At 33.7% G+C, this 23,919-nt stretch overlaps 1 protein-coding gene across 3 annotated transcripts in view; it reads left to right on the top strand.

Moving 5' to 3' along the window:
* LOC128233531 (hemicentin-1-like) overlaps positions 1–21,178 on the top strand; it is a 51,083-nt gene extending 29,905 nt beyond the window's left edge. The window contains exons 5-16 of one of the 3 annotated variants that reach the window (XM_052947239.1): positions 6,922–7,233; positions 11,110–11,406; positions 11,502–11,663; positions 11,954–12,232; positions 12,455–12,754; positions 13,846–14,148; positions 14,482–14,619; positions 15,969–15,990; positions 18,284–18,372; positions 18,699–18,714; positions 18,851–18,930; positions 19,072–21,178. In XM_052947239.1, coding sequence (XP_052803199.1) covers positions 6,922–7,233; positions 11,110–11,406; positions 11,502–11,663; positions 11,954–12,232; positions 12,455–12,754; positions 13,846–14,148; positions 14,482–14,619; positions 15,969–15,990; positions 18,284–18,372; positions 18,699–18,714; positions 18,851–18,930; positions 19,072–19,127 — 2,054 coding nt within the window. In that variant the 3' untranslated portion in view covers positions 19,128–21,178. Of the gene's footprint in view, positions 1–6,921; positions 7,234–11,109; positions 11,407–11,501; positions 11,799–11,953; positions 12,233–12,454; positions 12,755–13,845; positions 14,149–14,481; positions 14,620–15,968; positions 15,991–18,283; positions 18,373–18,698; positions 18,715–18,850; positions 18,931–19,071 lie in introns of all 3 variants that reach the window. The other 2 variants (XM_052947238.1, XM_052947240.1) reach the window with 2 other exon arrangements.
* Positions 21,179–23,919: the final 2,741 nt, after the last annotated feature.

The following is a 23,919-nucleotide window of genomic DNA, read 5'->3' as shown; positions in this document are numbered from 1 at the left end:
GATTTTCAGGACAAATTTTATGAAATATATAGTCTTTTTGACATTTTGCAATCAGTTTTTAACAACTCAAAGGTTAATCTCATCTTAATGAGTACCCAGATGCATTTTGAAAGCATTAAAACCAGACATGCTTAGAATTTCTTCTTACTTGGAGACAGTATTCCTTTCTCGGAAATCCTTGCCGAGAGCCGGTATGGAAAACCACACGAGCAGCACTGGTTCTTGTCCTTGAAAATTCCTCTGTGGCTACAGCAACCAGGCTGGCTATTGAAATAAGCAATCAATTAGGGTTTTTAAGACATTTATAATGTATTAAGGTTGTTTTTTAATGCATGAAGGGAAAAGGCTCTAATCTTTATGAAAGTGGCTCACTTTTTATTTCTTTTGCCTTTAGAAATGTTTTTTTCAATGTATAAACTGAATAAATGAATGAATTAATGCATATATATGAATGATTGATAGAATTGATTAATGAATTATTGAAAGGTGGCATTATTTCTTTAAAATAGGGATCTCATTGTGTTGCTGTGATTGTTGAAGTAGATGTTTTCTTTTCCATAAGCTGAAAATCATATGCACACTAATGCTTTAGTCAATTGTACCCACGCCCCCCCCCCCAGGTCCGGGGGTTTACCAGGGAAAAGGGCCGTGTTTTAACTTTCCAGGTGGCCTCGCAGGGCCGGGTGACCGCGGTGGTTTTGTCATAGCGCCAAATTTAGCGGAGGTGCGGGGGCATTTGGCCGGGGTTTAACCATCAGTTCGTCCCCGCAGGGCGGGAATTTTACCCCGGGTTGGCTGGACTGAAAGTCAAAGTCCCGGCTATTCCCCGGACCTGGGGGACGTGGTTACAATTGACTGGTGCAAAAATAAAACATCATTCTGCATCAAATGTGTAGAAAGTTTTGATTAATTGCTTATAGAATTTGCAATTAATGTAATGTTTGATTAAAAGAGCAAACAAAATGTGCGAATAGATGCATAATACAGACCAAAGACTACTACAAGTCAGCAGTTTCATTACAAAATAATATTATTATCAAAGCGCACCAGAAATGATTGGCAAACAACATGAAAGAAATTCATTTAGAAATGGAACAAACAGTATCAATGGGCTTATCATAACGACCAAACTTACTCACTTTATACGTCAGTTTGGATACAATTTTCCATTAAATTATATGATCTTGAAATGCTAACAAATTTTAGCATGTCGGCATGTTGGCATGCACCAAGTACAGCTCGGCGGGGTGGCAGGCGGGCTGTCTGGCTGGTTCATCATCATTTCCTCTAGGGTCTGTTTAAAATAAGAAAGGAAAATAACACAACACCTACCCACGCATACAATCACTGACACCCTTATAGTATATACAACATACTCAATTAACACATCTCTGGCATACCAGTTAAAATTGATGGGATTCAATATTTATTTGAGAGCTGGCTGAAATGTCAAACAGTAAAAAATATCTCAATATGTTTGAAACAGTGAAATATTGTTTTTATTGTTTATAAATGTCTATAAATCACCACAAAGCATATATAATAAAAATGTTTTGAATTTTGCTATGACTATGCTTTACTATATTAGAGCTGGCATTGTAAATGTCTTGTAAATTTTACATAAACAATATCCCTTTTTAAGTAATTCATATAGACTGTGTTTTAAGAACAAATTGAGAAGAAAATATTTCTCGACCATATTCTATCTCAAGTCGAAACAGCTGTTAGGAAGAGTAAATTGCACACTGCATGAAGGAAAATCACTGATCTACAAGCAATTGTTAAAAACTTCTGAAACATAATGCAAAAACCGCCACTGTTTTTGTGCTGAACTGATGACTCCGCATTTTCTGATTATATGCAGGAGAAAAAAGTTCTTATTAACATTGCTTGTCGGGAGGGGAAACCCCTCATGTCATTTTTTACTTTGTAGGAAAGAGTTTGTCTAAAACTGCCTTGCATGTTTATACATGCCTTCAGCTGAATAATTTTGAAAAGAGGTTAACTTAAATTCTGTGCGGAAATATGTGCCAGTTTAAGCGAGACATGTCAATACATTTCATCTTGCCTAAATGTATCCTTCTGAAAACCTTGTTAAAAAAATCACCGGTAAGACCCTGTAAGCTCTAGTGTTATCATGTAATTCTGCCGAAAAGAAATACTGCCTTTTATGCTTAAACCTCCCCCGGGTTCATAATCTGTAATACTCACAATATAATGCTTGTTGAAACCAGGTCAAACATGCCAAATTTGATGGTTGTCGGGAGGGGAAACCCCTCCAGAACCCTCCCCTGTAAATCAAATTATGAATTACTAAACATTTGATTTCATTGTTTGTGCTGAAGTGGTTTTTCTGTAATTTCATTCATACATCTTTATAGCTTAAAGTATTCGCGAGTTATCTGCCCCACTCCGCCATGACAATAATATTAATTCAATAAACATTTTTTTATTTTTAAACTGGGCATAATTACACTCAGGTTACCCACAATCGTGGCAGCAGTGAAAGAGCAGGAGTGCCTACTAGTCCACCTAATTGGCCGTCAATGAGTCTTTTGACGATTTTTAGACTATGGCAGACTCGTGACAGGGGTACGTACACATGAAATGTCAAAATAATAAAAAAGGTATCCCTGATCGCTCATTATTGTAGGTAGAGTGCCTACATGTCGGCCTAAATGGTTAAAGGGACTGTGTCACAGATATAGTCTAAAATTATAGACGTGTTATACGGGATTCTTCCAATCCCTAACGTGAAGGATTTGCCATATATAATAAAACGTAAAAAATCCGTAAACGTATAATTATTTGGACTATCACATATCGATGCCAAATTTGTGATATTTTTCGACAATTTTCTTTTTTTCCCGCTATTTTATCATCTGTGAGACAGCCCCTTTAATGGACGGACGAGTCTAGTCTGTGTGAGTTGGAACCAGCTGCCCGTTTAACTCAGTTGGCAAGAGCGCCGTGCTAGTGGTCCTGTGGTCGTCAGTCTGAGCCCCACACCAGGCTCGCTTTTCTTCTCAGGTTTACCATAATCATGCACAATGATTTTCAATGTTTTTTTAGATTTAGTTTTCACTACTTAAGTTTTAACATTTTTATTCAATACTTTAATTTTACAATACGATAAACGAAGTACACAATCGCACAGTTAACAGTTAGTTTGGCATCTACAGTATAGTGATGAGTCATAAATTATGACTTGACGGTCATATCGATTGATGATGTGGATATCGATGCAACAACTTAGCTTGTTCGTTACGTAAAAACCAACGTTACTGTATATGTCATTACTGTATGGTGTCCAAACAGCAACGTATGAACGATTCAATTTACAATAACAAGTATAATTCTTAGTTCAACTCACCGTGAAAACAACGTTAAATCCGTGTTATTGCATCATGATATTGATATATGCAAATCATTGTTTACATCAACTGTCGTAAAGTGCGCATAAATACATTTATCTTAATTATTTAGATATCCGATTTAGACGGTATTTTTTAAGATGTGGGGTAAAAAAACAATTGTTATGACAAACCCTGTTCGTTTTGTATTATTATTGCAGAGTTATGAAATATAATTTCCGGTCAAAGGAAGTACTCTTTAGACGTGTATTCATTATATGTGTTCTCCACTCCTTTTATGGAAGTGCCGAAGGTGGATTGTACATGTACCTCGGGTATTTCCGTATTGATTTTCATTGGTTAACGGAGTTCAAACCCCGCCCTAAACATGTACAATTTGCTTGCCGGCATGCACGCGCTTTATATGAACAATGTATGACGAGCTTTTCTGGTTCTCATTTTCACGGTTCAGTGGTGCCCAAATTTTTTAATGCCTATCACTCCGGCAAAAAAGAAGTAGTCCCTTGCATACACGTACAAACCGTAAGAGGGTTTGTACAGACAAACGCTTCGCGTTTGTCTTCAAGCCCGTATTATGTAGCATCACTGTATATGTTTGACAACTGTACTTTCATTTTGCTCTTCATAATTTGAGGAAACATACATAATCTGACTGATATTTGATCTGCTTAGTGTAAGGTTAAGCGTCCGCCACCAGGGAATAATTACTTAGTTTTCATTGACTGTTCCAAGGCATTCACCCAAACAATATATAATGAAGGCAACTAAGTATGTGTTCAATGACTGTTGTCTGGTAGCGTTGTGTTTATTGTTTGAAATTTATTTGGCCTTGATTATTTTGCTGCTTACATGATATTTTAGGCTTTTTAAATGTTATGCTACTTGAATTGTCTCTGTAGTTTCCGTTGATTGGCATTCGTCCAATACATATAAATTGTTCCCAACCGTTTTTATGAAAAGGTCCATTCATTCGTCAGATGAATCACTCGTCAATAACGGACATTTCGATTCATTTTTTTTTTATATAGGTTAACCTTTGGAATAATTGTGAAATCTTTTAAACGAATTTAAGTTGTTAAGCGATTTCGCTTTCAACCACAAGTTCACGGTGATGATGGAAAGCGGATTCTTTCCGTCCATATTCTTCATTTGCGGCTTACATCCGACACCGATATGGAATCTATCCTTCGTGTTTACATTAAAAATTGGAATGCCAAAGTATAAATCTGTTAAACAAACAGCAAGTATGCTGGTATTAAGTTTGTGATTTTATACCTGGAGAAAACTTCATTACACAAAATGAAAGGCCTATCTTTTTATTCATCTAAACGAATGACAATACAGCGATCTTAATTCTGACAGCAAATACCATGCAAAGGTAACCTTAATATTTATTTATTTTCAGCTATTTACATCCTGGTAATTACGTTTATCTTTTCATTTCAAAGAAAGTATCAAAGTAGGCATTATTTAATTTCCTGCTTTTGTATATAATCTTTGGAAATAAAGTCCTCGCTTGTCGGTTCAGCGAATCTTCGGATTCTATCATTTATGAGCAGTTGTATAGAAATTTGGGCAATGGATATTGTGTCACTCGCACCAGATCATATCCAAGATTTGATATGCTGTTTTTTGTTTGTTTGTTTCAGTCGGAATAGAAGATCAAATCAACACACATGAATCATACTTACCTTTCTGATGACGCAAATCGCGATTATAAATTATATCTTAGATTATTATTATAACATTCTCTTTGAAGTCCTGAAAGACAAATAACAAAATTGACATCATGAAATCAATTTTTGTAATGCATTATTTCTTAATCTGAACCTCATAAATCCTTTTAACTGCTAAACTGACAAATTGCATGATGCTGAAACAATTTTAGGATCGGTGCAAACTTTTAAGGGTAGGTCTGCAAACCGAAAACAAACATTTGTTACCGTGCCTTATGCAAAAAACTCAATTCGTATATGTTCGACTGCATCGACTTGTAGTTACATGAACAACAAAATACACTAATTACCTGCTATTCTTGCGATACGACTAGATCGTCTTGTATAAATACATATGAAACAAAAACCTAATTCCTTATTCACATATGAAAGTAATAAAGTCATGTCAATTATTTGCATATATATACAATTTAAAGTTTACTTTACTTACTAAATGCTTCTTTGCTTTTGCCTGCCACGACTTTATTATTTCCTAAACCAATGATGTTTTGTTTGGTTTCGATAGGCGATTGTTGCAACAAGGCCGTTATTCTTGGAGCATAGATGCTAATGTGCAAAAAAAGAACAAACTGTTGATTAGATTTAATGACTTTTCATTTTATCATTACTTGGTTTTATTATGTGAATTATTTAGATTCTCGCGCATGCGCATGTGCACTGGCAAATATGAAAGCATTCGAGGCATGGACAATATTTTTAATACAATACTCCCTGCTCCGTAAACTGTAAACTAAAATACTTCATCCCTAAGTACAATTAAGCACTTTTACTGATAACTGTCACTTTGAATAATTTTAATTCATCTTCCCTTTTTATGACTGTTTCTTATATCAGGAAAAAGCAGATTATATAATCACAGTTACCATGTATATGAATTTAGAACTCATACCATATTTATGACTAAAATGAGCAGTGAGTTAAACTAATACCTTTAATACCTTCTAAGTATCAGACTAGGACCAAAGAATTGTTTCTGTGTTTAAGACAACCTGATATACCTAGCATCCCCACTCCGGAAAAAAGAGTGTCTTTAAGTATATGGTAAATAAATATTTTGAAAACCTTATATTTTTAGAGAAATTATGTCGAAACAAAATAAATACAAACTTTGTCACGACCCTTCTTTTATTTTTGAAAGCGTTACCATACACACATATTTTTCTTTTTTGGCTTACTTAAGCCCCACCCTTTATTCAGTCGTGTAAAGCAGAGTATACCCTAACTAAATACACACAGAATCCTCTAGCATTAACTAGTTACAGACCCCAAAACAATAACATGTAACGTGTCAAACCAGTAGAAGCCGGTGACCACAATGGCTAGACTCCGTTGCCTTGTTAAAACGAAAGTAAGTCCTTTAAACATGATTAAAAAATGACTTTAGATTAACTTGAAGCATTATTTTTAGGATAAAACTGCTATGCGTTTATATAGTATATTAGAATAAGTTATATTTCAAAAATGGAAACAAAAAATACCGTTTCTGCTCGTCGTCTACCTTTTTCATGTGAAATTTCTTCATTTATAATTTGACACGATCGTAAAATGACGTCTTAAATACAATAAATTTACAGTCACTAAACTAAAGATAAACATTCTTTGAAATAAAGATAATTTCCTTAACTCAAAAAGAAAGCAGTAAAATTGCGACAAAAATGCTGAGATGTAGTTAACTTTGTTGCATCTTTTACGGATAGAATCCGCATCGGTGCCGAATAGAACCAGTCAATGAAATGCGTGGACGAAAAGAATCCGCTATTCATCATCATCGTTCATCAAGTTCACTTATCGAGGGCTGTTTTCATTTTCAGATCCTCCATCTTCACCTCTATTCAGAGTGGCCAATACGGATGTTGGTTCCAGCATCAAAATCTTAACCGATAGTTCACAGACTGTTGAATGTACCAGTTCCGGCAACCCGTCCCCGGCTACGAGCGACTTTACCTGGAGAATGGGCACCAGTGAAATGAGCACGGGTTCAGTGTTGAACTGGCAGGGTGGAATCAAGGTTGGTGATGAAGACAGCTACACGTGTACTGTAGAAACAACTTTAACACCATCCGACCAAAGTAAAGACGCCAAAGTTGCTACGAGTTCATCAACTGTAGAAATCACAGTACTTTGTAAGTAACACATTTATGCGTACACAACGGTTTTCAACATACATTATTTATTAAAAAGTCTTATAAAATAATGTAATCATATTATTGTTACCCCGAGCCGACCCGAAAATTTCGGGAAGAGGATGTTATTTTGGCGTTGTCTGTCCGTCTGTCATTTCGTACTCGGCTACTAGGTTACATTTTTCAGAAATCATATCTTGAAACAAATATTGACACTAATTGGTCGATTTGTTCAAACTGTGTTCCTAATGTTACCGTTGATGTATCTTAGTATACATAAAAATGGGTCACATGCGTCAACAACTTAGTAATTATGTTCAATCGTAGAGAAATCTAGGGAACAAACACATGCAATAAATCAGCTCCAATGTATTGTAACCTAACCAGAATACTAGCTCGATGACATCTTGGTTCAATTTGAAAATAGGTCACATGGGGTCAAAACATGGTCACTAGATAAAATTTAAGATAAACCTTGGGAAAACTCTTAAGGCTGTATTTTGGAGGTATTTCTGGTTCAATATATATATATATATATATATATATATATATATATATATATATATATATATATATATATATATATATATATATATATATATATATACATGGGGTCAAAACATGGTCACTAGATAAAATTTAAGATAAACCTTGGGAAAACTCTTAAGGCTGTATTTTGGAGGTATTTCTGGTTCAATATATATATATATATATATATATATATATATATATTATATATATATATATTGCCTTGTTGATTCGTTTTTTTCATTGAAATTTAGCTAACGTGGTGACAATATTTAGGTTCCTCTGTCAAATCTAAGTGCTAGACTATTAACGAGATATCTTTTGTTTAATTCAAACAGTTACAAACAAACTCCAATATCATATCCAATGTTCATAAGAGTCCACCACTCTGTAGTTGTTTTGCATGTTTCGGTAAAAATATTTAACCAACATGTGTTTTCCATTTAAACGAATATATTTGTTTTAAACTGAATCTCTATGTTTCAAAGTTATATATTATTAAATATTTTAACATGACGATGCCAAAGGAATTATATGATATTAAAATAATTTCAAAAAACTGTTGTATGAACACGTGCATAATAGAAGGGGGTATTACTTATGAATTTACATTTATTCTCGCATATCGACCGATTACAACGTATTTCTTCACAAGAAAGACCTGGGCACGGTTTTAATGTGTTTTATGAAACCCTTGTATTTGTCTTTGCGATGCAGGAAGGCAGAAATATTCTACTTACACACGAAAATAGTATTGGATAATTTATCAGAAAGCTCCCCTCGTCAATTAAGGGATTATTAAATAATTATGCTAATATAGGTAATTATATAGTTTGTGTTAATAAATTTCTCTGCCAACTCAGAAAAGATTGAACCAACTATATGAAATACTATTGGGTACTTTCAGTTAGATCGGAGATTAAAGTTTTTCATATGATTGTTAAGGATTATCATTCTTAATTTGAATTATTTACTGACAACGATATTTAATTTGTCATTGAGGTGACTTGCGCATTCGCTTTCAGTACCTTTGTTCTCATGGCGGTTATCGCATGTTTTTTCGTAGCAGTCGTATTTTGAAGTGGAATATATCTTTTAAAAATATATCTCCGAGGTGTCTACATTGCCGTCGGATAATCATTGATATATTCTAGTGTACTTACGTTGAAAAGAATGTATTTTAACGATTTATAAAGTAGGTTTTGTGTAATGTTTGTTTCGTTTCTCGTTCTAAATGGCAAAAATAATTGAGGTATGACATGAAAGAAAGAAAAAAACAGAAATGGAAAATTATTCGATTAATAATGCATCGAAACGAGTTGCTTCAAAGAGACTATAGTATTTTACAATGAAACTGTATATGCAGCATTCAATATAGATGAAAAAGTTACTGGGCTTTTGGAAAGGTTAAAGAAAATTGAGGAGAGATATAAGTGTAATCAATATGATTCTCATGATTATTAGAGATATGATGAATGAGAAGAAGGTGAACAATGTGGTGAGATCCGTGATGTACCCTCACATGTAAGATATATTGAAAACAGTCGGTTTGCTAGTATGGGTCGAGGATATTGAGGCAAGGAATTATGATGAGCTATTAGCGCTCTTTGGCTGTCAAAATCAATAATTAAAAGATGCCAAAGTCATGGATGACGAGCAGTATTTTTAAATTTTAAAAAGCAAGAAAACTGTGATGCTTCGGTCATAGTGAAATGACATAAACCCATTTGGGATGTTAATCAAACAGGTACAACATATATTGACACGAAACTGTCAAACAAATGAAAAAAATATGATTAAGAGGTTAATTGTAATGCCAAAGTGGTGCATACACTTGCGAAAATGGAACTTGAAGGTTAAGAAAACTGATTGGATACGGACCAGTTCCATTTTCCTTGTTTGTTCGTGCAAATCACCAATTTTAAACCGTATGCATATTCTTAAGCCCGAGTTGTAATCAATATAGGGTTTTCCGTGTAATCCGAGTATGTCATTCACGTCAGAAATATTTAGCGACGACTTAACAAAGACGGCCAAAGAAATGAAGGAGACTGTGAAACTTCGCCATAACATTCAGTATAGCATTCATTTCATACGTTCAAAATGGTCACTTCACACCCAGAGACTCAGTGGTACATACACAAAAACAGAGTCGCCGCGGTACCCCGACAGGTGTACTCTGGCTTTAGCGACACAGCATGTATATATACATTCAAGTGTTCAGTTTGAAGAGGACTACTAAACATGTTTCAACTTCATGGGAAAAATGATTCCGATAAGACAATTATTCATATCGTAAAACACTTTCATTCTAATAAATTCTATGGGACAACAATGTAATGGGAATATTAAATACCTTCATTCAACCGGACTGTAACTGATGGAATAATAATATTGTTAGATTTTGTATTAAAAACACTATTATAGTAAACATTGTTCATTTATTTACTATACCGAAATCCTTCAAAAATTGACTGCGCATGCGCAAGCTACATCTCATTACATTTCCTCATCATATAATTGTCTCATTGTCACTATCTAGTATCAGAAATTATTAATATATTTTGTTAGATCTAAGGAATCTGCCTGCATTTTCAATTTGTATTTTAAATCATGAATATGGTTGTTATGAATGTTTAGCATTAGATTACGTCTTAGACTTGTTGCAAGCTCGTGTGGGGTGAGCGAAATAGAGCTGTCACAATGACAGTTCTGTGAATGTACGTGCGGGCGTCAGTGAGTGCGCCCATCCGTTCGTCTAGACTAAGCCTTGTTGTAGTACCATAAGTTCTCGCTAAGACCGTAAGATAATGTTCATTTTACATAATTTCATTTCATGTCCGTAAATTTCTTTTTTTAGTAGGCCAGTCTAACATCAATAAAAATTTAATATAATCTGATTATTTTTATCTGATAATCATGTCGCAAATGTGTTTTTTTATCCGTGTTAAACACCAGAGCCCTAAAGATGTTTCAATGTTAGCGCACGGTTTATACATGCTACCTATACGTAATCTGTACGCGATATGTTTATCATATTGAATACTGGGTTTAATACAGTATAACGCTATGTTTCATTATCAACTTGAATTAAACAACCTGATATTTGTTAAACTAAATCCCATAAGGATAATCCTGACGTCTCAAGTTCTTATTTGCACCGGGTTACCACACGTGATTGTTTTGTTGTCTTAAGAAAGTGGGAGCTAAATAGTATGCTTATAAAGAAGATGTGTCTTTATATGATTTGTACCTTTAACTGTTCTTTAAGTTATTTTGACTGTTGCACTTAGTAATAAAACCACTTTTTTCAACATATAAAACTCTTAATTATCTGTTTTACTGCAGATCCACCGGAATTACCAACATTGCATTGGGACAGTAGTTCAGGACCGGTTATAGATGGTCCTTTAACGCTTGTGGTTCAACGATTGTTCACTCTTGCATGCGTTGCTTCTTCTAAACCTCCTGCCAACTACACGTGGACAGGAGGAGTGAACGTTGTCCATGGTCAGCTACTACAAGACACGCTTACTGCCAAGGTGAACACAACGAGGACGTGTACTGCAAGGAATATACTTAACCCTACAGTTGGGGCAGCCAGGGCTATGTCGTCTTCAGCTACTATCACATTAAATATAAACTGTGAGTACTTTCTATTGAATGGTTTTAATTAATCACATTGGCTACCAAACTTTGCAAAAGTCTCAAGTACTTAGTATACGATTATTTCCATCCAGATCCCCCTGAAAGTGTAAGCATCAGGCACGAGTCAGTATCCGGAACCGTTATTCAGTCCGAGTTCAGAGTCATCGAAGGAAATTCGACCAAACTATACTGCACTGTACAAAGTCAGCCGGCTTCGTCATTTAGGTGGTCAGGAGCAGACATACACTCGCTTGGTAGTAATCTGGTATACAAAAATACGCTCAAATCACAGGCTGGGGTGCTATCGTGTTTTGCGGAAAATAATATGAAGCATGGAAACCAAAATATAAAAGGATTGGCGTCAAAAATCATTTCCTTAAATGTTCTTTGTAAGTTTGGTCTCTTCAATTATTTTCATATTGATGATCGTTTTCTATCGCACGTAAATGACTTATGTTAATAGCATTCATTAATACTCTTTGATAACAGGTTGAACGGTATTTTATTTATCGTATTCAGATCATTCAGTTTACTGTATTTACAGATCCTCCAAAGCTTCATACTATAACTAGGAGAAATGCGCTTGAGGGAAATATTGTTTTGATTCAGTGTTTGTTCACTGCTGGAAATCCAATAACAACAAGGTCAACATTCACTAGAGCAGTTGACGGCACCAGTTGGAGTGGAGACTCTCATACATTCCAGTCAATCCACCGTGAAGATGCCGGTCTTTACAGATGTACAGTCGAGAATTCGATGGATCCTACCGGAGCAGAGATACAGACAGGAAATGACACAGCGGACTTTGAGATTAACGTCTGGTGTGAGTACATATTATATTTTATAATCATTGATTTTTTTATCAAATGGAGTAAATGATGTGAAGAAATTGAACTTTGTTTTAACAAAGACAATCTACGGATCACATGAAAATTTAAGACTACTTATTAAAGTGGGATTTGTGTTTTTATGCATTGTTATAAAAAACAACACCGGTTTTGGAGATATGATATAAATTTCGATGTCACCGTTTCTTTTCTTTCAGACAATACATCCATTTTAAGGTTTGATGTCAGTACCTTTCCAAACCAAAACATTATCACCGTAAATGAGTCGGAGCGACTTTTAATCGTTTGTGAGGTTTTAAGCAACCCTGATTCTACAATCAGATTGAAAGAAAACCACATGGCAACGATTCTATTGGAAAGAGAGAATGTTCTGGAAGTAGAGTACGTAATTCAAAATACCTCATGCTCTGATTCTGCAGTCTACACATGTTCTGCATTCAACAACTACACGGCTATGGAAAGAGTGCCATTCAAAGAGTTGCAGTTGTTTGTTCAATGTTCGTATGTTTATTTTATAAAAAGAACCGTTTTCTCACAGCTAAATTTAACTCGTGTGATGCATTCACCACAAAAGCGGTAACACATGTGACATATTACACTTTAAAACAGCAACCAATAGGACGGCATAATCAATACACACTTGAGAACAAATGTCAACGAAAAAGAATATGTTACTCCTCTCAGGTTTATACAAACATGACGCTCGCAATATATAACAAAGATTCATAGTTATTAGGTAGTATTATATTTTACTACTTACAATGTAGCAATAACTATTCAACGATAGCACGTCTACAAACGTACGTTGAGAATAAAATGCATTCACATGTAAAAATGTCATACTCCAAAGATTTTTGCCCAGGCAAAGTTTCTTTAAAAACATACACGTGTACAAATAACCGTACGCAAAAGGGGTTTGTTTACAAACATATCCTTTATAAACATAGTGTCGACATGTATATAAGACGTCATTCAGTGTATGGTGCTTTGTCCAAGGTGAACTATTTCTGGAGACTATTCTGTAGTTAGTTATTTAGGTATAAATAGGTATAAACAATAACATATTTAACAAGTTTGAATGTATCTGCTTAAAATTAAAATTTTCGTATATTTTCTGTTCATTATATAGAAACCTACTCTTACAATAATTTGAATCTATTGAGTTTTTGGTCTCGATAAATCCTGCTATAAAGCAAGTCTTATCGCACATAGAAAAATAATGACAAGTAAAGATGAGAATGATACAATACCTTCAACTATTTAAGTATAACCTTGAAAAGGTACCACCGTTCTTCATCAATATTAGCAGGCTATTGATTTGGTTTTTCAGAAACAATTGCGCTCTTTTATTCCTTAGAAAACATACTTTTGCGAAGCATTTTGAGTTTAATGTTTATACGCTAGTAATTGTTGATCCTATCATTTTGATTTGTTATTGTTGAAACAGTATCTTACCTTTTGCATGCCGTTAATAACCGGTATATGTTAACCTTTCAAAAACGATACTCTGTTGATGTATTTGCTGTGACATGACCTGCCTAAATTAACGTGAAGAAGAGTGTATTGTATCTAAAATTGTCATTTACAGGCTCACCCAGACCTTCAAAACATCAGAGTCACCTTAGACGGAATTTCACTGGATTCCTACATGGAAATGTAACGTTTGTCTTGATGGTGGATGCATATCCACTGCCAGAGTTTAAATGGCAAAGGTGGAACGGAACATTTTATACAGAAGTTAATGGAGAAAACTATGTTATATTTTCCTCATATCTTTTCACATCACTTACTATTTTGGACATTAAAGGGGATAGTTTTGTCCCATATGCTGTTCAAGTTTCCAATGGAATTCAACCAAATTTGCAAGAAATATTCTACCTCAACCACGAAGGTCTGTATCTCGTGTTTTTTTTTTCAAAATTGATGGTCTGAAAAGCGTATGATCTACTACCGAGAACGTTGGTGATCCATTGTCACTGTAAAAAAAAGAATTGTAATTCTGCGAAAACCGACAATAATACTATAAAAGTCATTAGTCTTTAAACCATGCAAGGTCTCAAAGCTGAAATGATATTTATGTGTATCGTTGCAAACTATATATGAGACTCTATCATCACGCAAACTGTGATACTCGCTCATTATTTATTTTTGTAATGTTTGACATTGTCGAAATCCCGTGAGTATGATTCCTTTGAATGATTTCTGCCCTACAATCTTTTTTCAGAAAGCGGGCATTCAAATCGTGCATCTGTAATTGGCGGTGTGGTTGGTGGATGTCTTTTTATATTAGTGGTTGTTGTTCTTAGCGTGATTATACTGAAACGGAAATATAACTGTTGCATCAAAAAGTCAACGAAGGAAGGTGATAATTTTGATTTATATGTAGTGACATTTCGTTGTCAGTGAACAGTTAAACAATGGTCCCCTCGTGGGATGATCGGTACATTGTTCAGAATGTCTGTTTGTATCAAATCATACTTTTTAAATGCATTTAGTGATACAAACTGAAAATTATTTAAACAGCCAACCCTGAACAAAATGTTGAGATTTTTTTTCCTTTCATGGATATTTATATAAACAAAGTATCATTTTGTATGCTATAACGTTTATGCTTACAAACCACTTTTTGATATTTGCCTCTTGCACGATACAGTTAGAAAGTTACAAATCGCACTAATACAGAACCCTTTAGAGACCTGCATTCGGATTAAGTTAAAACTCACATAAGATTTTCTGAATTATACCCTATAAGTGAATTTAGAACTGATCACATACGTCTAAAGCAATAAGTTTTACATATATATCGATATCGATGTTGGACATTAGTGTACACCAGAAACGTTTCCTACCATTGCCTCATATATTTGAAACATAACAGTTTTTATTTTTCATATATTATTTCGTCCTCTTTAAAAAGAAAGTCTTTTAAATTCGTTGTTTGATTTTGACATCTAAGATTGTTTTATATAACTACAACTTGCACAGACAATTAAGATAAACAAGTTGATGAACTTACAATTTGTTTATACTTGCATTTGTACACATAAATATCGCTGACTTTGTGCCAACATTAACGTAACTAGCCTTGCGAAATCCACGGTGTTCACGTTTTTGAATCAGATTCACATTTTACATTTTTAAAGCTTATTTCACTTAAAATATATCTTTCTTGGACAGAATGTTTACTTCAAAAAGGTCTGTTAGAGTTTCATTATTGTATTTGAGCGGATAATTTAAAATGTATCATTTAGAATGTAATATACAAAATTCAGCCTTAGTTTATATTACAAAATTGAGTAAGAACAAATTAGAATGTTGTAATTGAAATAAATCTGAAGTTTTAAATGCTGGTTAAATGTGCTCACTAGATAACTACAATTTTGCGCTTAAATGTTTTAAATAAGGGCACTGGTTGGAAAATAATATAAAATTAAAGTAATATAAAAAAGAGATACATGGAAAATAAAACCATTCCCTCCTGAGTGTCAAATTTTGAGAGTCATTTACAGAACTTTTATCAAGATGACGATATCTAATTGCACTTAACTAGAGCAATTATATTGCCTATTTTATGACAACAGCTTCATAATCTTTTAATCCGCATCTACTAAAATGTTTGCATCTCAAGATGAATACATTTTTCATAATGGGATTGCCCAAGCGCCTTGATATTTGACATGTTCCATATACATCGTTCATGTATTGTTTCAGATGGCCAACCGGGAAAATGCGTGTAAGTAAATCACAAGACGAGTGCTGATGCAAGGGATCAAAAATGCGGCTAAATAGTTTTGTTGTTTTTTAATATATACATATTGATGAGAACATGAGAATATTTATGAGTGCGTAGTCTCCTTCCAATTCTACTACCTTAAATGCATGTTCCCCAGACATCAGCTCATGCTACCAAGAACACATATTTAATCATAGCATAGGTTCTTTAAAGCAAGAGACAAAGTTAGCCCAAATGTTGGCTGTTGTACGTAGTTTCCGTACAGATGTTCGGCCTGATGCAATCCTAATGAAACATTATGTCATGCTTATTTAAGAAGTCGTTTTGCAAAACAAGTCCTACTGAGCACCGACACGACATTTGACGTGGTGACGGACTCTCAAAACAGTTGATGTCATTTACTATTGACGCTTAACAGCCATGTTAGGTTTCACAAATAAGGGGGGATAATACAACACATGGCGTTTTTTTTTAATTTGTCTTCATTGACCTAATAAAGTCATAGACAGTGCCATTCCGTAGTACATCATTAACTAATTGGTAAATTTTAATAAGTTACTACAGTTCAACCAAAAGTTATAAAGTAAAACTATCTGTATATCAAAGTAAATTACAAATAATACAGAACAGCAATATTTCACAATTGCAAAGAATAAAATTAAATGTTACAAAATGTACATTATTTATGTCCCAATGAAAATTAAATACACATCAATGGCCAATTTCTGACTAAAACTCCGACCTAATCAGCAGGACTCATGGAAAATATCTGCATACAGTTCAACTTAACATAAACATAACATAACATAAAAAATAATAATATAATATTTTAACATAGTTTTCAGCATCCGTCAGACCCTCAAGCAAAGCCTGATATAATTTTAGTTGAACTGGTAAAACCGTGACCAAAATCTTCTTGAGAATAAACACACAACGTAAGGTAAAAATTGGTGCGATGTCAATGGCACTAGTGTTTGTTCGAGTGTAAGATGTATGTCATCAAGTGAGCACCAAAAGGTATGTTTCGGAAATTCAGGTGTGAACTATTTACTGTTGGTATTCAATAGGTTAGATGTATTTCAATTCTTTTTAAACAGTGTCAAATTGGTGCCCAATGAAATTGTCCAGGTGTAACTGACATCTGTAATTTGTCTTCCCTGCACTATGTGCATATTTACGTTTTACACAGTGAATTTATATTTCAATACACTCATCAAACGGTGGGTTTATCTAGATATAATATATTATAATCTTCAATATGCCACCTCAAAACCATGAACTTCAAAAATCTGAATAACAACATCGCAAGGAAATGACATCATATTGTCTGTGTTATGGGCGTTGCTACTAATGTGGAAGTGTGAATTGTTGCTTGCAACATTGACACAAAGTTTCAGGTGAATACAAGACATTTGGACCATGATAATTAGGTTTGTTACGGAGGTGTATGCTAAAATATAGTAACACTAACCTTGTTTAACTTTGCAGAGCACAAGCAATTAACATACACCTGTCATATGGTTTGTAGTCTTATAACGCATCCACTCCTTCAATCAATACCCCTCATACTTCAGTACACAAGCAATCAATATACACTTGCCATATGGTTTTTAGTCTTATAAAGCATCCACTCCTTCAATGCCCCTCATACTTCAGTACACAAGCAATCAATATACACCTGCAATATGGTTTTTAGTCTTATAAAGCATTCAATCCTTCAAGACCCCTCCTAATTAAAGAACACAAGCAATCAATATACACCAGTCATATTATTTTTAGTCTAATAAAGCATCCACTTATTCAATGCTCTCCTACTTTAGTATACAAGCAATCAATATACACCTGCCATATGGTTTTTAGTTTTTAGTCTTATAATGGAAGCTTCAACTCCTTCAAGAACCCTCCTAAAGTCTGCAATCAGATGCTTGTTCGCTGTTTCAGCTCCCAACAGAGCTGTCCATCTGCTATAAAGGAGATACTATCATAGCAAACTATTTGCTATTCGAATAAAACAATCATATTTATATGAGCAACTGCGGAACTGGGTCAGTAAGAGGTCATAGTTATATAATAGAGGGTATTTCCAGAAATGTTTGCCCATTTTCTGAAAACTTAGAAGCTTTAAAAAAAGCACTAAGGAAAAACGTGCAACACTTTAGTCAACATCTAAAGATGTATAACTCTCCTGGTAACTTAAATGAGGGGAAAGTAGAAATAGTAAAAATAAATAAAATTATAAAGTTTATTCAAGCATGTTATTGTAGTTAAATACTATGAAATTATTTGATTATAGCCAAGTTCCTGACAACCCGGGATTCGCGGCTGCCGTCACGTACGAGGCTAGGACAGCGACACAAGAAACATCTGAATACGATGCTCTAAGTCAGTTACCTCAATTATTCCGAGTTATCTTTTGTATTTATTTTTGATGCTGCGTTTTAATATAATTCGAAGTTATTTACTTAAATTATTTTGAGTACGGTTTAAAATGTTATACATTTTTGTTCTGCATTTAAATACTAAAACAGGTCACTTCTGAAGAAGTTTTTGTTTGTTAACAATACAAAGCACATTTATAGTATGAGTATTACTGACTTGATGTTTATTGTGTTTAATGCAGTTTTGGTGTACACTCATTTAGATATAAGATGGACTTTAATAATATATATACTTCTCATTACTAAATAAATGCATTTTGTTTTTTTCAGACGCTGAAAATGATAGGTAAGAAAAAATATAAGAATCTCAAATCGAGTTATGAAATTTAAATAGATGGTTTAGAGCATTCATCAGCAATCTCGAATTAAAACAATTACTTTAAGTCAAATAAAAATAGTAACATGTGGCAACATATTTACAGACCCGACAAGTCACACGTCTACATGTCAGTTGTTGACTCAACATCGACCCCCAGTCCGCACTACGAAAATTCAAAAACAGGTTAATTATTTTATTTTTTCAACACAGAATTGTGTATACATTCATTTGACTAGATTGTTCTGCTTGCTTAAAGCAATCATATGTACTGAGCAGCATGCCTTTCTTATATGTGTGTTCTAATTCGTTTCATTTTGTTTACAGAGGATCCTGTTTACAACAATACGATGCTTCAAAACTCGGTGCAGACAGTGCTTTAATACGGCATAGACTTATTTTGAGTCCAATGCATACGTGACAACGAGACATTCATTTTTTGCGATTATTGACAATTTAATGTTGTTAAGCAATTCCTGTTTATTAGCATGCACAAGCTGATTTTACCACCCCTGTGAAAATTGTTTAGTCATTTAAATCGCGTTGGTTGGATAAATGTAATGGGCATGCGCACTGGTATATCTTTGCCTACGAGCAATATAACTCATGTTATGTCTTTTTCAAATTATTTTTTTAAATTTGGCATTTCAGTGATTTCATTTTCCAACAGCACTAGTGTCAATAGCCTTCGAAGCAGAATAAAAGTTGGCAACGGTACTCAATTTAAAATGACATTTAATATGTTACTTTCATTGTGGGAATTTAAGTTTTCTTTCTCGAGTTTCTCGATTTGGATATTAAATCCGAGTAGTAAACAGAAGAATTGCTATGTTTTGATAAAACAAAACGCTACTATATAAAAACAGATTTCCAATATGAAAATAATCGAACGAAAATCTCATACGGATCTGTGAGCGGTATGCGTTTTCTTGTAAACAGCGGTAACCGATCTGAATGATGTTTTATTATATAATAAGCATTATATATGAACATTATGTTTATGTTATTTTTTCTTAAGACTGACCTTGTTATATAGCAAGTATAGAATAAAGTAATTTCAATTCGATTGGTTGATGTCATTGAATCGACATCATACGTGTTGCTAGTATCGTTTTATTAGATCATGTAATTATAATTAAGTTGCATTCATCCTCGGCTGCAATTGTATTTTTTTGTCGTTTTTGTCCGTTTAAGTTCTGAAACCATTGTTATATGGATACAGTAACATAATTGCCTCACCAATATTTCGTGTGTTTTTTTTATCGTTATTTATCATAATTTTTACCTAATTCCATCTTTACCAAAACAAATGTAAATGTTGAAAGTGTTTGTATTAAGATTTCAGATAAAGAATGTTTTTTGCATATTAACTGGTTTGTTTTTAAAAAGATAGTATATGACATCATATCAAACTCATATCCGCTAGACAGATGTTTATGACGTAGACGAGTTACGTACCTATAGTTGTTGCGTTCATAGTTCCGATTTCGGCCTACCTTATAAGTGCCGATGGTCTCAATAAGACTCCAAATTTGCAGTTATGCTGAGTTACATTGACTGACTGTTGAACTGTAAAATATCTTAAAATGTATATAAACGCTTGCAAAACTGTAGCCATTCCCGCATTTATTTGTGTATTTATGTTTGCATATCTTAAATGTCAAGATCTATTTATAATTACATGTGATGGAAAGTAATTGTATATAGTATAAAGGTCTGCTTTTTGTTAATATGGGGTTTTGTTTATTTACTATGTATATATTTTGCTTAAAATATCTATTTTAGTGTATTGAGGCTAAAAAGAATGAAGATTATTTTTTTGCGCATAAGATAGTAGTTTGTTTGTATAAGTGATTCTATCGCCATAATTGTTTTCTCCTATCATTTATATTCCTTAATTTGGCATGTATTCTTAACGCATAACACATTCTGTTCACGGATGCAAATTGAAAGCTAGATTGTCGAACTCATTCAGTTTTCTTACTTAGCAACCTTATATTCTTTATTAGCAACAATGAACGAAAAACCTAAGTTTTTGTTACTTCAATATAATGGTGGTTGAAATTTAGATTTTCCCTTTCGTCTAGCTTTCTAAGATTTGCACTCTAGAAGTACAGAATAAGTGTATCCTTTTTTCTTCATGTTATGGAACAGAATTCTTCTCTATATACATGTGATATTCATATATATTCTGTGTATATATGTACTCGCATATGGTTATTTAATGTGCTTTAATATCATCATATTATGTATATGATGGTCATACTTTGTATATATGTAAGTGTTTATTCATTTAGTTTCTCTGGACTCTGTTCAAATTATTCATTCCCCCGTATGTTATGCTCTCCAAATATTGAGAAAATTAAATATTTATCTATCTATCTATCCTATATTTTCTTGTTATTTCTGACCACAGTTTCACTACTTTACTTACACTGAGTCATGTACTTATTAGCAGTTAAAATGTTATCATATGTAAAATGTTTTTCTTATTTGTTTTCTGAATAACATTATAGATATTAAGATCTATATAACACATTCATTCTGTTAGTATATTTGTCCTTCAAAACAATACCATTGTCTATTTTAACTTATAAGTTTTATTTTTTAAAAGCATATAAAGTTTCGATTTTCACTTAAAGATGCAAATAAAAAATGAAAACATATATAGCTAAAAGTCGTTTTCGCGGATTACGTTTTTTGCCTCATTTGATCATATCGCATACGTTACATTTTCTATTTATTTCCAGCTAATCAACTTATCATAACCTGCAGATGTAAAAAACAGCAATGGGAAAAAACATTTTGGGGAAAAGTCGTTGGCCGAATAGTGACATTGCTCAGATTCCTGGTTAACCTGTAAAGCAGAAGGATTTGAATTCGCCGTGTTCAAAATCACCGAAACAAAATCAAGTTTAACGATACGAAGTTAAAATAGACAAGACTCTGCTGCGAGCACTTCGTACGGTTGTGACCATACCTAGAATGTTTCACAGATGCCGCATTTGAAAGGTCAATGGAACAATAATTCACTGGAACCTTAGTTTTCTGAGGGTTTAAATTAGTTAGCATGGCCATGTTCTCACACTTGTCCGAACATTTATCGATAGTTACTAAAACAAAGCCCCAATCAGAACAAACAATGTCGAATAAAGTAACAAACAATGTATAAAATGACACATTAATTTTAGGCCCGAATTTCTCGAAATTTCTTAAGTCCCTTATAACAGAATTAAGCTTACCTCACTATATTTGTTTTTAATTTGTGTAATATTTATTTCTTTAAGAGCTTATATATTTTAGATAGGAATTATCTTAATGATAATCAAAATCAAATATTGTTCAATCATCCAAATTTTATTTAAGTGGGTATTTTGGCTAATTGAAATAAGCTACTTAAGCCAATAAAGCTTAAGAAGTTTCAAGAGATTGGGACCAGGTGCTCTACGACCCGGTACCTACTTTATATTTATACGAATAAATCAAGGCGGAGCAACATTGCTAGCTCTTTAGATGTACGATTAAGTCATACAAAAAAGGTTTAAACTAGAGATTGTTTTTTTAAAGCGCTTGTCTCCTCTATTGCACTTAGAAATAATCAATGTTTGACATGACTTCATTTGAACCAACTGTGACCTTGAAGTTCTGCCTATTCTCCAATATTCGATAGTGAGCATCCATTGCATAAGATCACTGATCCGATATGAGTATACAAAATGTGATATATGGTTGTTAGAAGTACAATTTTAATTTATTTCAATCTGGAGCATGAAGTCATCACTCATCTGATCGTTTTCGTTGAATGCTGACGACAAAATATGTCATGTCATTACGTCGGGGAATCCACGTGACCAAATGCTTGGTTTCAGTTTAAAATGACTTCGTCTAAAGGCTCAATTCGAAACAAAAGTCAAGGTAATACATATAGTAATAATAGTTTCTTTAATTTTATACATAGCCTATCATATACCCATATAACTAGTGTTTATTAGCATATCCATGTATTCCTGTTATGGTTTTCGAAAACTCTTTTGAAATGTTTCCAGAATTTAATACATTTGACAGGTAGGTTACAGGCTCAGTTATCATTTTAGCTCTGATAAAGCGGAAAATGAGGGAATAGTTTCGGAAAAACGCATACCACACTAAGGTTTGCTTTATATATAACAAGTACATTCGTTTTTGAAAGAATATTTTCACGATTATAAAATATATGAGAACGAAACTGTTGGAAACCGTAACATAAGGTGCGTTATCGGTAAGTAGATATTGCCACTATGATATCATTCTCATTTCAAGCCCGAAATAAAACCTCATAAATTAAGGGTCACTTATTTAAACCACTGTTTTAGTGCTATGTTTCTTTTAAAACATACAATCTGAATCAACGGTGGTCTTGTTATTATTCATCTAGCAATGAACAACTATGTTTGTTTTAAATCCTACTGATAATACTAAACCAGATTTGGACGGCGAAGAACCATCCTGGCAATACGCGCATGCCCGTTTAATTCGTTGCAATTCTAATCCGTCTGATCTCAGTTGATTATGTTCCTCAACAGGATGTTATTATTTTGTCGGGAAAATAGTGATATTCCACTCATCAGCTACATTGTTAACTTATGCCAGTTATGCTGTCGTCTGTCGTTTGTGAACACGATACAGTCGTGTCAGTTGTAATCCGAAGTTTATCGTGTTCCACAATTTATTTGTTTTTATTGTACAAAAGCTATAGATATATATGAGATATCGGTTCATTTTGAACACATTCGCCAATGCATGATTGGATTTTTGTCCTGGAAAATTCAAATTTGCAATAAAAAAGGTTAACACAATGGTGCCATCATTTATTTACCAATGTTTACCAAAACTTTGACCTAAGTTATAGGGCCATTGCGTTTCGGTTCCTTTGAAAATCAGCCAGATATGCTCATACATGATAGGGTTATGGTTATTTAAATATGCAAAATGTCTAAAGCTGAGCTTGTAAGCTTTTAAATTACCAAATTAGGTAAGTCAGTAGTGCAAAGGCCAACATGTGCCTCTTAATGTGTATTCTAATTAATTTAACATTCATGGTTAGATTCATATCATTTTTTCAGAAGTTCGTGTCATGGAGCACTAAAGACTGTAGTGTGTTCTGTTTGTAGGCACAAACAACATTAAAGTCATAAA

Source organism: Mya arenaria, chromosome 5 (assembly GCF_026914265.1).
Source record: "Mya arenaria isolate MELC-2E11 chromosome 5, ASM2691426v1".
Classification (NCBI taxonomy): domain Eukaryota; kingdom Metazoa; phylum Mollusca; class Bivalvia; order Myida; family Myidae; genus Mya; species Mya arenaria.
The sequence above is the reverse complement of the archived record's forward strand: the minus strand, read 5'-3'. Positions and strand labels throughout refer to the sequence as shown.